This window comes from Halictus rubicundus, unplaced genomic scaffold, assembly GCF_050948215.1.
Source record: "Halictus rubicundus isolate RS-2024b unplaced genomic scaffold, iyHalRubi1_principal scaffold0027, whole genome shotgun sequence".
Taxonomy (NCBI): Eukaryota; Metazoa; Arthropoda; class Insecta; order Hymenoptera; family Halictidae; genus Halictus; species Halictus rubicundus.
The window spans coordinates 38,297-53,290 of record NW_027488568.1 but is presented as its reverse complement, the minus strand read 5'-3'; the positions used below and the strand labels follow the sequence as shown (position 1 = coordinate 53,290).

The window sequence follows — 14,994 nt, the reverse complement described above, 5'->3', positions numbered from 1 at the left end:
GAGTGCTTTTCGTCAAGAATTATCCTTGTTTTTACTCTAGATCCTTCATTGATCGTTTTTAGCGAAAAATTTTTAACTTTTTCTACAAACTGTGTGGACTTTGATTAGCCCACGACTCTTAAACTATTGCTCTTATGGGACAACTGCATCAGTATATTTATTATCCCTTCGTTACTTTGTTTTTGATTTGCAGATAAAATATACCCGTTTGTTATATTAAAACCAGTTATTTACTCCTGCTCTAGACTTTTGGGACCCCTTATATTATTATAGGGAGCCTATCCGAAAAACTTCAAAAGATGTTAATTAAATTTAAAATTGCTAGATTTCATTTTTTATGTTAATTGTTCTAAATTATCTATTTTGAAAAATATCCCTAAATCTGGTCTTTATCACTTAAGAGTTTTGTTTCACTTCCCTTCACATCTTGGACACCCGTTATACAATTATTTACGGTCTTTTACCTAACGTTGCGTTGGTTCTATGTTATTAACCATACTACATCTACTATATAAATTCTGCATTTGTTGCCCACATGCCCACTTTCTTTCTTGAGACGACGGCGGCGAGGTATTATACTACTACCTCGATCTGAGCTCGTTCGAGCAAATCTCATTTTGTTACATTTTGAAATATCTTCCAAGCCATTTGTTTGATCAAAAAATGTCAAGAGTACTTTTATTAAAGAAATGGCACTATTTTTCCGATCAGTCCTTTATTTTTCGTTTTTGTCACTTTTAAAACATTTTTCCTAATTCTTTCTTGAACTTTCAATCGTCTATAACTTTACAGTTATTGCTTTTAAGAACAAATACGAAGGGTACATTTATACCTAACTAGTTTTTAGGTTTTCGTTTCTTATGTTAATTACAGGTCTTAATTATACTTGAACCTGTTTTTTACTCTTGATTTGAACTTCAAAAACCGTTTTTTCTAATGTAATAAGGCTATTATTGCAAAAGTACTAAGAGGTCTTTAGTCCGTTAAATAATGCTAATTTTCTATTTTTTATATTCTTCTCCGGTTTTTTACATCCTAAAAATATCTTTTTATTTAGTTCCTTTTATAGGTTATTTCTGGTCTCCAATGATTGGTCGTCTCAAAAAAGCGTCATGTTCACATTTTGGCTTCCAAATGATCGTTCTATCATATCAAAATTAATAAAAGTATAAGTCGCCACGTGTGCTTGGCTTTGTCGACCATTTTGTTATATATGCGAAAGCAATACGCCGCTGGTTAAGGCGGTGGGCACGGCTCAAGATTGTGTGAGTGCATCCCCTCCCTAGTTCCGCACACGTACCCGAGTTTTGCAAGGGTACGGGAGGCCCGCTCTCATTTGTTAACAATGCAAAAATAGTACTGTTCTGTAGTCAAAATCGCTAGATAAAAGTTCAATCTAGGGTGAAAAGGTCCTCAGAAGTCGTACTTTTGCGTTTTTTAGCCGTAATTTGCAATATTCAGCAGCATACTGCTTAATCGAGTGACATTATCGTAAATATCGAGAGATTCAGAGCTCGTATGGAGTTCGTTGGACCTTTCCACCCTAGCGGGAACATATAGGAACTCAATGCCACGCCGATCACGTTGTATGCTTACGTATCAAACAAATGAAAGCGGGCACCCAGAAAAATTAGATCATTGAGTATTTCATCAAAATATAGTTCCGACATTTTTCGCTACGAGCGCTGTACTATGTTCCCGATCTGTCTCATCGTCAGTAGTCACTGTATCGGTAAAACAGAGGCCTATAAGAGCATGCGCGTGTACGTGTGCGACGGCGATCGCAAGGGTCCGGGATGCCTGGAAATATTTCCCAATAATGCAGAGACGGGACTTTTCCATAGTGAAAAGAGCTAGATAAAGGTTCAATCTAGGGTGGAAAGGTCCTCAGAAGTCCTACTTTTGCGTCATCGAGAAATGATTAGCTATATTCGGCAGCATGTTGTCCGCCAGAGAGGCCTGTAGGAGCATGAGCGGCGCGTCAACATGGATGGCGCTGTCGTAGCTTCGTTCGAATAGCCGTGCGGCGGCACACTCACACACCGCCTGATCAGCGTGTACGTGTGCCGACGGCGATCGCAAGGGTCAGGGATGCCTGGAAATATTTCCCAATAATGCAGTCACGGGACTTGTCAATGGTGAAAAGAGCTAGATGAAAGTTCTATCTAGGGTGGAAAGGTCCTCAGAAGTCGTACTTTTGCATCATCGAGAAACGGTTAGCAATATTCGGCAGCACGTCGTTTCTCAGGGAGGCTATGGAAACTGACATGGCGGCACACTCACACACCGCCTGGTCGGCGTGTACGTGTGCCGACGGCGATCGCAAGGGTCCGGGATGCCTGGAAATATTTCCCAATAATGCAGCGACGGGACTTTTCCATAGTGAAAAGAGCTAGATAAAGGTTCAATCTAGGGTGAAAAGGTCCTCAGAAGTCCTACTTTTGCGTCATCGAGAAATGATTAGCTATATTCGGCAGCATGTTGTCCGCCAGAGAGGCCTGTAGGAGCATGAGCGGCGCGTCAACGTGGATGGCGCTGTCGTAGCTTCGTTCGAATAGCCGTGCGGCGGCACACTCACACACCGCCTGATCAGCGTGTACGTGTGCCGACGGCGATCGCAAGGGTCAGGGATGCCTGGAAATATTTTCCAATAATGCAGTCACGGGACTTGTCAATGGTGAAAAGAGCTAGATGAAAGTTCTATCTAGGGTGGAAAGGTCCTCAGAAGTCGTACTTTTGCATCATCGAGAAATGGTTAGCAATATTCGGCAGCACGTCGTTTCTCAGGGAGGCTATGGGAACTGACATGGCGGCACACTCACACACCGCCTGGTCGGCGTGTACGTGTGCCGACGGCGATCGCAAGGGTCCGGGATGCCTGGAAATATTTCCCAATAATGCAGCGACGGGACTTTTCCATAGTGAAAAGAGCTAGATAAAGGTTCAATCTAGGGTGAAAAGGTCCTCAGAAGTCCTACTTTTGCGTCATCGAGAAATGATTAGCTATATTCGGCAGCATGTTGTCCGCCAGAGAGGCCTGTAGGAGCATGAGCGGCGCGTCAACGTGGATGGCGCTGTCGTAGCTTCGTTCGAATAGCCGTGCGGCGGCACACTCACACACCGCCTGATCAGCGTGTACGTGTGCCGACGGCGATCGCAAGGGTCAGGGATGCCTGGAAATATTTTCCAATAATGCAGTCACGGGACTTGTCAATGGTGAAAAGAGCTAGATGAAAGTTCTATCTAGGGTGGAAAGGTCCTCAGAAGTCGTACTTTTGCATCATCGAGAAATGGTTAGCAATATTCGGCAGCACGTCGTTTCTCAGGGAGGCTATGGGAACTGACATGGCGGCACACTCACACACCGCCTGGTCGGCGTGTACGTGTGCCGACGGCGATCGCAAGGGTCCGGGATGCCTGGAAATATTTCCCAATAATGCAGCGACGGGACTTTTCCATAGTGAAAAGAGCTAGATAAAGGTTCAATCTAGGGTGAAAAGGTCCTCAGAAGTCCTACTTTTGCGTCATCGAGAAATGATTAGCTATATTCGGCAGCATGTTGTCCGCCAGAGAGGCCTGTAGGAGCATGAGCGGCGCGTCAACGTGGATGGCGCTGTCGTAGCTTCGTTCGAATAGCCGTGCGGCGGCACACTCACACACCGCCTGATCAGCGTGTACGTGTGCCGACGGCGATCGCAAGGGTCAGGGATGCCTGGAAATATTTTCCAATAATGCAGTCACGGGACTTGTCAATGGTGAAAAGAGCTAGATGAAAGTTCTATCTAGGGTGGAAAGGTCCTCAGAAGTCGTACTTTTGCATCATCGAGAAATGGTTAGCAATATTCGGCAGCACGTCGTTTCTCAGGGAGGCTATGGGAACTGACATGGCGGCACACTCACACACCGCCTGGTCGGCGTGTACGTGTGCCGACGGCGATCGCAAGGGTCTAGGATGCCACTAACCATTTCCCAATAATGCAGAGACGGGACTTTTTCATAGTGAAAAGCGCTTTAGCCAATTAGCATCTTGGAAGGTTGGATAATACAAGGATGTGAATTTTCAGTAATGGCACTAGATAAAAAGATCAACCTGACATGCTGAATCCCTCAAAAATCCCTAAAAATTATTGTTCGCGAAATGTAACAAATAGTTGGGCAAACTATATTTATCAATTGATTTTTTCTAGTTTTTATCTCCAGATAAAAATGAATATATTCTAAATATTTTCTGTAAAAATTTGATTTCAATATCTCTAATGGTTTGAAAGCAACCTGTTGCGAATTAGTATCTTGCGTCGATGGCCCGCTCCATAACATTGACACTGGAGGGTGTCATAAATTAGCCCTCCCACGACACTGTCCCGCCGAAGACGAAAGAACTTTCCTGTAACCTCAGTGCAAAACACAGTCATTCTCTAAAGTCTGAAACATTGCCGCTTCGCACGAATGTACGATTGCCTAGTAAATATGATCCAAATTATATCATGTTTGGTGTCAATTTTATCAGGAAAATTACACGAATGTGTTGAGAGAAGTTTCATGAATATATTATGAAAAACAAAAGAATTGGGACATTGCATTAGTATTGTTTCACCGATATACCTGACCCCGCATAATGTTACACTCTTCGGCGGTCTAGCTTCTAGCCCCTTCGAAGGGTAGACACTTGGGCGCGTCATAAATTGGCCCTTCTCCGATAGTGTCCAGCCAAAGACGAAAGAGCTGGCATGCAGCCTCGGTGCGAAACACAGTCATTCTCTGAAATCTGAAACATCGTCGCTCCGAACAAATGTACGAATGCGTAGTAAATATGATACAAATTATACCATGTTTGGTATCATTTTTATCAGAAACATTCCACGAATGTGTTGAGAGAGGTTTCAGGAAAAAATAAGGAAAAACAAAAAAATGATGACATTGCATTAGTATTGTCTCACCGATGTACCTGACCCATGTTACACCCAACGACCGGCACACCGAACGGCCAGGCCGACTACGCTTGCAATGTTCCGCATTTTATATGGATTTCTGTATGCATTGTCTGGCCGGCCTGACGGTACGCGGGGTCCGAGAGTTTCTGCGTTTTTATGAAATACATAATGGTAATAACGGTACTTCATTCATAACTTATAACGTAACTTTTAATATACTTGGTTTTTTTTATAATTACAGTAGGTATATTTAGCAAACATGTGCATAATCTTTATTTGCATTAAATTTTGTATTAAATTAAATTAAATTAAATTAAATTAAATTAAATTAAATATTTCTGGAATTCCGACGAATTTGTTTCGAATGAAGTTGCATACGTATCGATAATATCATTAAAATATCCTCACGAAGTTACCGCACTCCTCAAAAAATTGTCATACTTTACCTTCTTGTCATACCTTCTAGGCGTATGTAACTTCGTAAGTATATTTTAATGATATTATCAATACGCAGAGTTGGGCAAAATAGTTATCGAAATAAAAATTTCGAATAACGAATGAAAGATAAAAAAATTTGTATTAAAATTTGAAAGTTAAAATTACAATCTCATTAAAGACGGTCCAAATGCTCTAGATAAGCTCTAGAAGTCATTCGTATTAACAATATTGTTCTGATTAAAAACATAAAAGCATAAAAAAATAAAAGCATGTATTAATAAATAGATTAAAAACATGAAGCATCATTTGGACTGTCTTTAATGAGATTGTAATTTTTATCGTAACATTACGTATCGGTGAAATTTGTCCTAATCCCACAGGCATTCTGTGCCCCTTAGCTCTTTTATCTGGGGTTATATTGGGAGGGCTAGTTTCTGACACCCTCAAGCGTGTACCTGTCGAAAGACCCAGAAGCTAGACCGCCGAAGGGTGTAACATTGTGCAAGGTCAGGTATATCGGTAAGACAATCCCGATGGAATGTCATAATCTTTTTTGTTTTCCATTATTTTTTCATGAAACCTCTCTCAACACATTTGTGGAATGTTTCTGATAAAAATGACACCAAACATGGTATAATTTGTATCATATTTACTACGCATTCGTACATTTGTTCGAAGCGACGATGTTTCAGATTTCAGAGAATGACTGTGTTTCGCACCGAGGCTGCATGCCAGCTCTTTCGTCTTCGGCAGGACACTATCGGAGAACGGGTAATTTATGACGCCCCCAAGTGTCTACCTTTCAAAGGGGCCAGAAGCTAGACCGCCGAAGAGTGTAACATTATGCGGGGTCAGGTATATCGGTGAGACAATACTAATGCAATGTCCCAATTCTTTTGTTTTTCATAATATATTCATGAAACTTCTCTCAACACATTCGCGTCATTTTCCTGATAAAATTGACACCAAACATGATATAATTTGGATCATATTTACTAGGCAATCGTACATTCGTGCGAAGCGGTGATGTTTCAGACTTTAGAGAATGACTGTGTTTTGCACCGAGGTTACAGGAAAGTTCTTTCGTCTTCGGCGGGACAGTGTCGTGGGAGGGCTAATTTATGACACCCTCCAGTGTCAATGTCACGGCACGGAGTTATAGAAAGCAAATTTTTACTGAAAATATTTAGAATGCGTTCACTTGTATCTAGAGATAAAAACTAGAAAAGAATCATTTATTTAAATATAGTTTGTCAAACCATTTGTTACATTTCGCAAACAATAATTTTTACGGATTTTCGAGGGATTCAGCATGTTAGGTTGATCCTTTTATCTAGTGCGAATCATTACTGAAAATTCACATCCCTGTATTATAGAGAAATGGGTTGCGGAATTCCAGACCCTTCCAGCCCTCGTAGGCACACGTACACGCCGACCAGGCGGTGTGTGAGTGTGCCGCCATGTCAGTTTCCATAGCCTCCCTGAGAAACGACGTGCTGCCGAATATTGCTAACCGTTTCTCGATGATGCAAAAGTACGACTTCTGAGGACCTTTCCACCCTAGATAGAACTTTCATCTAGCTCTTTTCACCATTGACAAGTCCCGTGACTGCATTATTGGGAAATATTTCCAGGCATCCCTGACCCTTGCGATCGCCGACGGCACACGTACACGCTGATCAGGCGGTGTGTGAGTGTGCCGCCGCACGGCTATTCGAACGAAGCTACGACAGCGCCATCCATGTTGACGCGCCGCTCATGCTCCTACAGGCCTCTCTGGCGGACAACATGCTGCCGAATATAGCTAATCATTTCTCGATGACGCAAAAGTAGGACTTCTGAGGACCTTTCCACCCTAGATTGAACCTTTATCTAGCTCTTTTCACTATGGAAAAGTCCCGTCTCTGCATTATTGGGAAATATTTCCAGGCATCCCGGACCCTTGTGATCGCCGTCGCACACGTACACGCCGACCAGGCGGTGTGTGAGTGTGCCGCCATGTCAGTTTCCATAGCCTCCCTGAGAAACGACGTGCTGCCGAATATTGCTAACCGTTTCTCGATGATGCAAAAGTACGACTTCTGAGGACCTTTCCACCCTAGATAGAACTTTCATCTAGCTCTTTTCACCATTGACAAGTCCCGTGACTGCATTATTGGGAAATATTTCCAGGCATCCCTGACCCTTGCGATCGCCGTCGGCACACGTACACGCTGATCAGGCGGTGTGTGAGTGTGCCGCGGCACGGCTATTCGAACGAAGCTACGACAGCGCCATCCACGTTGTCGTACGTCCGTACATTCTCTCTTCCTCTGTTTTACCAATACAGTGTGTTGCTCGATACTGAACTTTGGAAAACGTTCCTAGCTCCCCTACTGGACAGAAATGTTACTATTTAGCTTCCTCTAGCGGCCGTTCGTTCTTTCATAGCGTGACGATCATTATTGTGTCGGGGCATTTGGAGCTTGCCCTGGTCAGGTTCGGTTCCCTCCCCTTAACCAGCCCCTGTTAAGCCTATACCGTATCTGCTGGTTATCGGCACTTGGGTAGTGAACTACCTTATACGCGTCCTACCTTATCGATCTTTTACAGGCAACTGCAATGTTTTTACAGTGATCTACCTTATCCTAGTTCAACTATCTCTCAGTTACTGCAGAACCCTGCCCTATGCGGGTAATTGCACCTGTGCCGCTGCAACGCTTGCAGCAAGCACTATGCCGCTGGTCCTTACATTTCTCTTTCTGTTTCAGGCGTGTTTCGATGCTGCTCCCATGCTGCAACCCTTCATCAGGCGGCCCGGGGGGAGAGGGGAGAGACGGACGTCGGGTGTAGTCCACTGAAGCGAGTACCCGTGAGTCTGCTGGAGGTCATCCAAGGTAAGTATCCCGTATGTCGGCCTAGCCCGGCCCCGCGAAGTCCGCTTATTCACAGGCGTCAGTTGACTCAGAGATCTCCTTGTTTTCTCCCGCGTGGTCACACGTCCCGTCCCGTCTTCCTCGTCCTCGTCCTCCTCCCCCTCCTCCGCCCGCACCAGAGTGAGCTGCAACACAGGGAAAACAAACATCTTAGCGCCTATATGCTCTCATTTAGTTTAAAAAATTCTTAACTGTCTTATGCAATACAAAGGGAGAGTCCGCTTAACTTAATTATAATTCTATCATCCTCTCGGCGTCAGCTGATTCCAGGTCTTCCTCGGTGTCCCTCATGATCAGGTTGTCCCTGAGATCCTTTTCTCTTTTTCTCTCTTCTTCCTCCTTCTTTCTCAAGATGTCCTTACAGAAGTTTGCAAAGATTATCCATGTCTTTTCCTCCGCCAGGATCCCCTCAATGATGATTTCTATAGTGAGGTTTTCTGGTCTGGTTTTTAATGCCTCCACCAGTGGTTTTCGTTCTTCCTCCCATCTGAGGCATGCAACGAGTGTGTGATCCGGTGTATCGGGGACTCCGTGATGGTACCAACACTCGTCGGAGGCTGTTTTACCTATTCTTTTCCTGAAATTATTAAAAACACCGTGCCCCGTAAGGGCTTGGGTAATATAAAAATTTAGTTGACCATGTTTTCTGTTGATCCATTTCTCTATATCTGGGATGAGGCGGTGAGTCCATCTTCCCACCGTCGCATCATCCCATTCCTCTTGCCACTTCTGTAAGGTGTTTTCTCTTGCTTGCTTCCTTATAACCTTTTTCATGCTGTTTCTCATTACAGTGAAGATTCGAGTTTTGTCACTCCCGACGTTCCCAGCTATTGTCACCCGGACACCTCACACCACTCGAGAACCGGCGCGACGCGGCCACAACATTGTCGCGTATATCGGTGTGAGGCTAGAAGACCACTACTAATCCAATTACAAAACTTCTTTATTTTTCATTATTTTTTTATGAAACTTTTACCAACATATTCGTGGCATTTTTCCGATTAAAATGACACCAAATATGATATAATTCCGATGATATTTACTTGTGTAACAAGCATTAAAAGTTTCGAACACAGAGAAGGACAGCGTATGAGGAAGAAAGAGACGCGACGAGTCGAAGCGTTCGGAAAAGATCAAAGCTCGCGTGAGCGCAGGCCTTTAAATGAAAAATGTAACTTCTTTATTATTAATTATTTTTTTATGAGACTTTCACCAATGTATTCGTGGCATTATTCTGATTAAAATGATACCAAACGCGTTATAATTCGGATCACATTTACACTAATTTTTCGTTAATGTAATTGTTATGGGAAGTAACTTTCATCGTTCATTATACAGGTAAATATCATCGGAATTATATCATATTTGGTGTCATTTTAATCGGAAAAATGCCACGAATATGTTGGTAAAAGTTTCATAAAAAAATAATGAAAAATAAAGAAGTTTTGTAATTGGATTAGTAGTGGTCTTCTAGCCTCACACCGATATACGCGACAATGTTGTGGCCGCGACGGTTCTCGAGTTTCGCCGTCACCACCTGGGACGCCGGCGAGAAACGTCCGACGTTCCCCGGATTTGTCACTCTGAAGAACCGAAAAAGTGACAAAACTCGAATCTTTACTGTACTTCCATTGTCTCCTCTGCGTTTTCTTCTGTATCTACCGGGATCTCTGTTAGTGTATGCGTGTGTGTGTGTGTTTGAGTGTGTGTGTATGTGTGGGTGTGTGTGTGCGTGTGTGTATTCCTTCTGTCCCCGGTTTCCTCTCTGTTTCTTCTTTCGTAGCTTATTAATTCTGCCACTTCATTTTCTTTCTCGAAGGTTTCTCTCCTTTCTCTTATTTTCAGGTTCCAGGGTACAACTCCGGATAATACCGATAGCGTTTCTAGTGGAACTGACCTATACGCCGATACTACCCTTGTTAGCCCAATTTTCTGTGTTCTCTTCAATAATTTCCTGTTGGTCGGTTTGTCTGCTGCTTCTGCCCATATCGGTGCTCCATAAAGAACAATCGATTCCATAGTCATATAATAGAGCTTTCGTCCTGATTGTTTCGTTCTCATTGAATTCGTCATGATTCTGCTCAGGGCAGACAACGTCCTAATGGCCTTGTTAGTTGATCTTTCGATTTGTTGTTTGAAATTTTTATTGGAGTCGAAGATAACTCCCAAGTACCTTAGTTCCGTAGTTGGCTTTATTTCAGCTTCTCCGATCCTGAAGGTAAGTTCACCCTCCACCCTCTTACGGTTTAGCATAATAATTTCTGTTTTACTTTCTGCTAATTCTAGACCCGCAGTGGTCATCCACAGTCTAGCTTCTTCTGCCATCTGTTCGGCTCTTATTTTTAGTCTTCTGACTGTTGCTGCTTGTACGATTATCGCTAGATCATCTGCAAAGGCAATTTTTTTACACATCGGTAGGTTATTTGCACTAAGTAGTCCATCATATACCATATTCCATAAAAAGGGGCCCAGGACTGAGCCCTGGGGGACTCCCATTTTCATGTTTAGGCGTATCGTTTCTTCAGGTGCTTCATATTTCACTGCTCTACATCTGAAATAGTCTTTTAGTATCCGAGCGAGGTACTCGGGGATTTTTCTATTTGTTACTTCTCTATGGATGGCCGTCCAGCTAAGCGTGTTAAACGCGTTTTTGACATCCAACGCGATTAATGCAGCAAACCTATTTTTGCTTGAGGCCTCTATAGCTGCTTGCCTCACTTCCTCCATAGCGTGGACTGTCGAGGTTCCTTTAGTGAACCCATACTGGCAAACACTGAACGGCTTCTCTCCCAGCTCTTCGTGGAGCCTCGCTCGGATAACGTACTCGAACAGCTTAGCGGAGGCGTCTAAAATGCATATGGGTCTATAAGCTGAGGGGGTGGAGGGGTCCTTACCTTCCTTCCTCAACAGAACGGTTCTGGCGTATTTCCATTTTTTCGGCATAATTCCTCTCGTCAGGATTCCATTGTATAAGGCGGCAAACCTGTCAGGTCTAAATTGCACCAGTGCCTTGAGGATTTCTGGTTGCATGCCGTCAGTGCCAGGCGCCTTTCCCGGTTTCAGGAGTTTGGCAGCTTCCAGGACTTCTTCCGAGGTGATATCCGGAATTGGTATTGACCTGAAATCATTTGAAACAGGTAGATTATGTGTTTCTGCTGCGTTTCCACCTCCTTGTTGTTCCGCTAGCTGCTCTTTTTGAGGAAAGAGCCCCTTCATAACTTTTCCTGCAAATTGTGCGGAAAGAGTCGCTGGTGGATTATTGTTTTTGACCTGTCTCATGACCGCTTTGTATGGTTTACCCCATACATCTTTGTCGATTGTTTCGCAAAGTTCTTTCCAGGTTTGTTCCTTTGATTTACTAATGACTCTCTGGAGATTCTTTTTCGCAAGTTTATACAGGTAAGTTAATGCCTCCCTTTCGTCATTTTTTCCTTTCTTCCTGGCTTTTTGTGCGGCTCTCCTTAGCCTTTGCGTTTTTGCTCTTTCCTTATTTATTTGCGGGTTCCACCATTTATTACTTCTTCCTTTTGTGGACGTCGTATCAGCCTTGTCCAGCGCCTCGTCGCAGATTTTGTCTATACATTCGAAGAATTTATTTTCTTCTTCGTAGGTGTACGTGCTACCAGCATTTATTGTCTGATCCCTTAGAGTTCGATCCAATGCCAGTCCCAGCCTGGTGATGCCGGACCTCGTGACTTTCCATCTAGCTCCAGGGTTTGTATTTCTCCTTGAGATTCCGTCCGCTGTTCTTAACTCTGTAAGTAGGTATTTATGGTCAGAGGCCGACTCTAAATTCAATACCTTGTTAGAAAATTCTAATTCATTCTTTTGCAGGTCCTGGGTGGTCGCTATAAAGTCCAAGTTTGAAGTGGAACTTCCTCGTTCGAATGTGTGGCCTCCTTCCGGAATACATGGGTAAATATTTATTCTTAGAAGTTCATCTAACAGTATTGTTCCTTTTAGATTATGCTCCTTGGAGCCCCAGGCTGGTGACTTGGCATTGAGATCTCCTCCTAGAATTACGCTGTTACCTTTCGCTATTTCCTGGCTCAAGAATTGCGTTAATCTTTTAATTTTAAATGCGAAGAGATCGGTCGAAATGTTGGGCGATACGTACGTACTCACAATCGTTAGTTTTTCCAATCTTACTGCAGAGTAATCGTCTTCTGATTCGTCCCCATCTTCGAGTCGTCTATTTCCATTAAAATTCGTCACCCAGATTGCTGCTGCTGATCCTGTCTTCGTGTAGATCCAGCTGCCCGGGTTGTAGAGTGGTTCTGAAACTAGTACAAAATCTACGCCCAGCTCTGTTGCAGTTTGGTTTAGCAAGCAGTGCGCCAATCTGCAATGATTCAGGTTTATTTGGAGTATCTTTAAATTGAATTTTATAATTTAGAGCTACCCTTGTCCAAACGTTCCATATATTTTCTATATTGCGGGCAATTGACTGCTCCTGCTACATGTTCAGCTTTGGATGCATGTATGCCCTCCCTTGTGCATAAGATACAGCACCTTATTGCCTCACATCCGTTTATCTGATGCCCCAGGTTTCCACATCTTCTGCATAGTTCCTGTCCCTTCAAGTCTGCAGAACAGTTGTAGGAGAGGTGGCCGAAGGCATGGCATTTAAAGCATCTTAATAAGTTCTGGGTTCTCTTAATTCTGCACTTTGTAAATCCAATTTTTAGTTTATTTTCTTGACCTAAAATTTCCAGAGCTTCTGAAGGGAGGGAGACGATTGCCGTCTTGGTTCCTCCGTATCGAAATCTAACAGTTTTAATTTGAATTTCCTCTTTTTGTTTTTGCAAGATTCGGGCTAGTTCCTCTTGCAATTCGTCCTTATCAATAGTGGGATCTAAATCCTTTATCTCGTAGACGATTTTCGGTGCCATTCTTCTTACTAAACAGTCCTCTCCTAAGGTCTGTTTAGCAAATGTTTCAAGGACTCCGGCGTTCGTGCCTTTTTCCATTTCGATCACGATATCGCCTCCTCGCGATTTTCTGACCGTATGGATGCCCTTCATGTTGTCTCCCGGATTTGACTTCAGCTGTTTAAACAAATCCGCAAATGTTCTTGTTTCGCTTGTCTTTATTATTATCGCTTCGGATTTTGGTGGAGGCGGCTGTCTGTCCCTTTGAGCTCTCTCTCTTTCCTTTACCTTTTCTTTCTCTTGCTCTTTCTTACTTTTTTCTATTTCTGCGGCCTCTTCCTTCTTTTTCTTCTTAAGGGCCTTCTTCTCCTCTGCTTTCTTCCTGTTTTCCACTATCTTCCATTCCTGTTCTTGTTTCGATTCGGTTTCCGTTGTTTCTGCAGCTTCATCTGTCTCGCTCTCGTAGATTAATAACTTCCTCGCTGCTTCTGCCGTTGTCTTGCCAGTCCCGACCGATATTCCTTTTTTGTCCTCGCTTTTCCTCAGGATATTACATTGTACACCTATATCCTTGTGGAGAAGGCTGTTCTTCAGGTTTTTGTTCTCGATAATTAATTCGATGTTCTTGAGCCTGGTTATTGCTGCTTCCACTTGTCTGTCCGCTTGAGCTGCATGCGTTTTTGTGGGACTTCTAACTTCTGTTAGGGGATCCATACAAAAACTTTTCAATTCTCTTGTAGACGACTTAGTTTTCTTGAGAAGGGTCGATAATTCTCTTATCAGTTTGAGAATGTCCTCTTCCTCTTCTTTTTCTCTCTCTATTTCTTTTTCTCTTTCTTTTCTCTTTTCTTCCTCTTTAGATTGATTCAGCTTAGTATTCGAGGTGTTATTACGGTCGTCTATCCTTTTCTTTTTCATAGTCGTGCTTCCAATAAGGACCACATCTGAAAATTGGGATTCCGAGTCCGACTCGAAATTCTCCCTGTCTCTCTTGGTTCTTTCTTTTTCTGTGCTTCTTTTCATCTTATCGCTTTTTCTAAATATAATTCCTTTATCCGGTGGGTGGCGTGGCGTTAGCCACTTCTCCTCTTCATCCATCTTCCTTCTTTCTTCTTCAGTATCTGTTATATTTGTTTCTCTCTCAATGATACCGTCTACGTTATGTCTGTCTGTGTGAGAGTTTACTTGTGTTTGTAAGGGTCGGTTTGTTTGCCTGTGTGTACTTATCTAAGTGTGGATATGTCAGTCTTTGGTGGCGGTTATTTCTGTCCTTGTATTGTTTTTCTGTCTATGTGTCTATCCTGCTTCTTCTTCTTCTTCTTCTCTCTTCCTAGTCCTCTGTCCTTGTTTGTTTGCTTGCTGTATGTAGGCTCGCTCGGGGTCGGTCGGTTAGGTCGGTTACGCAACGATCGCAGCCCCCCTCCCCTTCCCTCCGCTCGAGCTCCTTTAACTATCTAACGCTTGTTTAACAGGCCGCTGGTTATAACCTACTGCAATTTACTGTTTCAAATCCCTATTTTTTCTGTATCTACTCTTTTTATTCTTATTATTCCACTTTTCTCTATATTAATAGCTGTTTTTATTTCTTCTAGGTTGCACTACGGATAAGGTATGTCGATTTCAAATTATGTGTTGTCAATTTCAAATTATATGTTATACTGCGGAGTTGTATTGCTTTTTTTTTTTATTTTTTCTAAACTTATATTATTCTTAGCTGAAATTATAAAAAATTTTTTCTTATTTTCAGGTGTTTTTAGGTAAGTAGTGGTTAAACTATTCTGAGGTAAGTAGTGGTTAAACTATTCTGATTTTATTTGCTAATTCTCTTATCTGTGTTTC

General features: G+C 42.8%; 1 protein-coding gene across 1 annotated transcript; it reads right to left on the bottom strand.

Annotated features, from left to right (window-relative positions):
• Positions 1-8,515: 8,515 nt before the first annotated feature.
• On the bottom strand, positions 8,516-9,058 carry LOC143363197 (uncharacterized). The gene has a single exon (XM_076803794.1). It carries the CDS (start codon positions 9,056-9,058, stop codon positions 8,516-8,518), a length of 543 nt encoding a protein of 180 aa, XP_076659909.1.
• Positions 9,059-14,994: the final 5,936 nt, after the last annotated feature.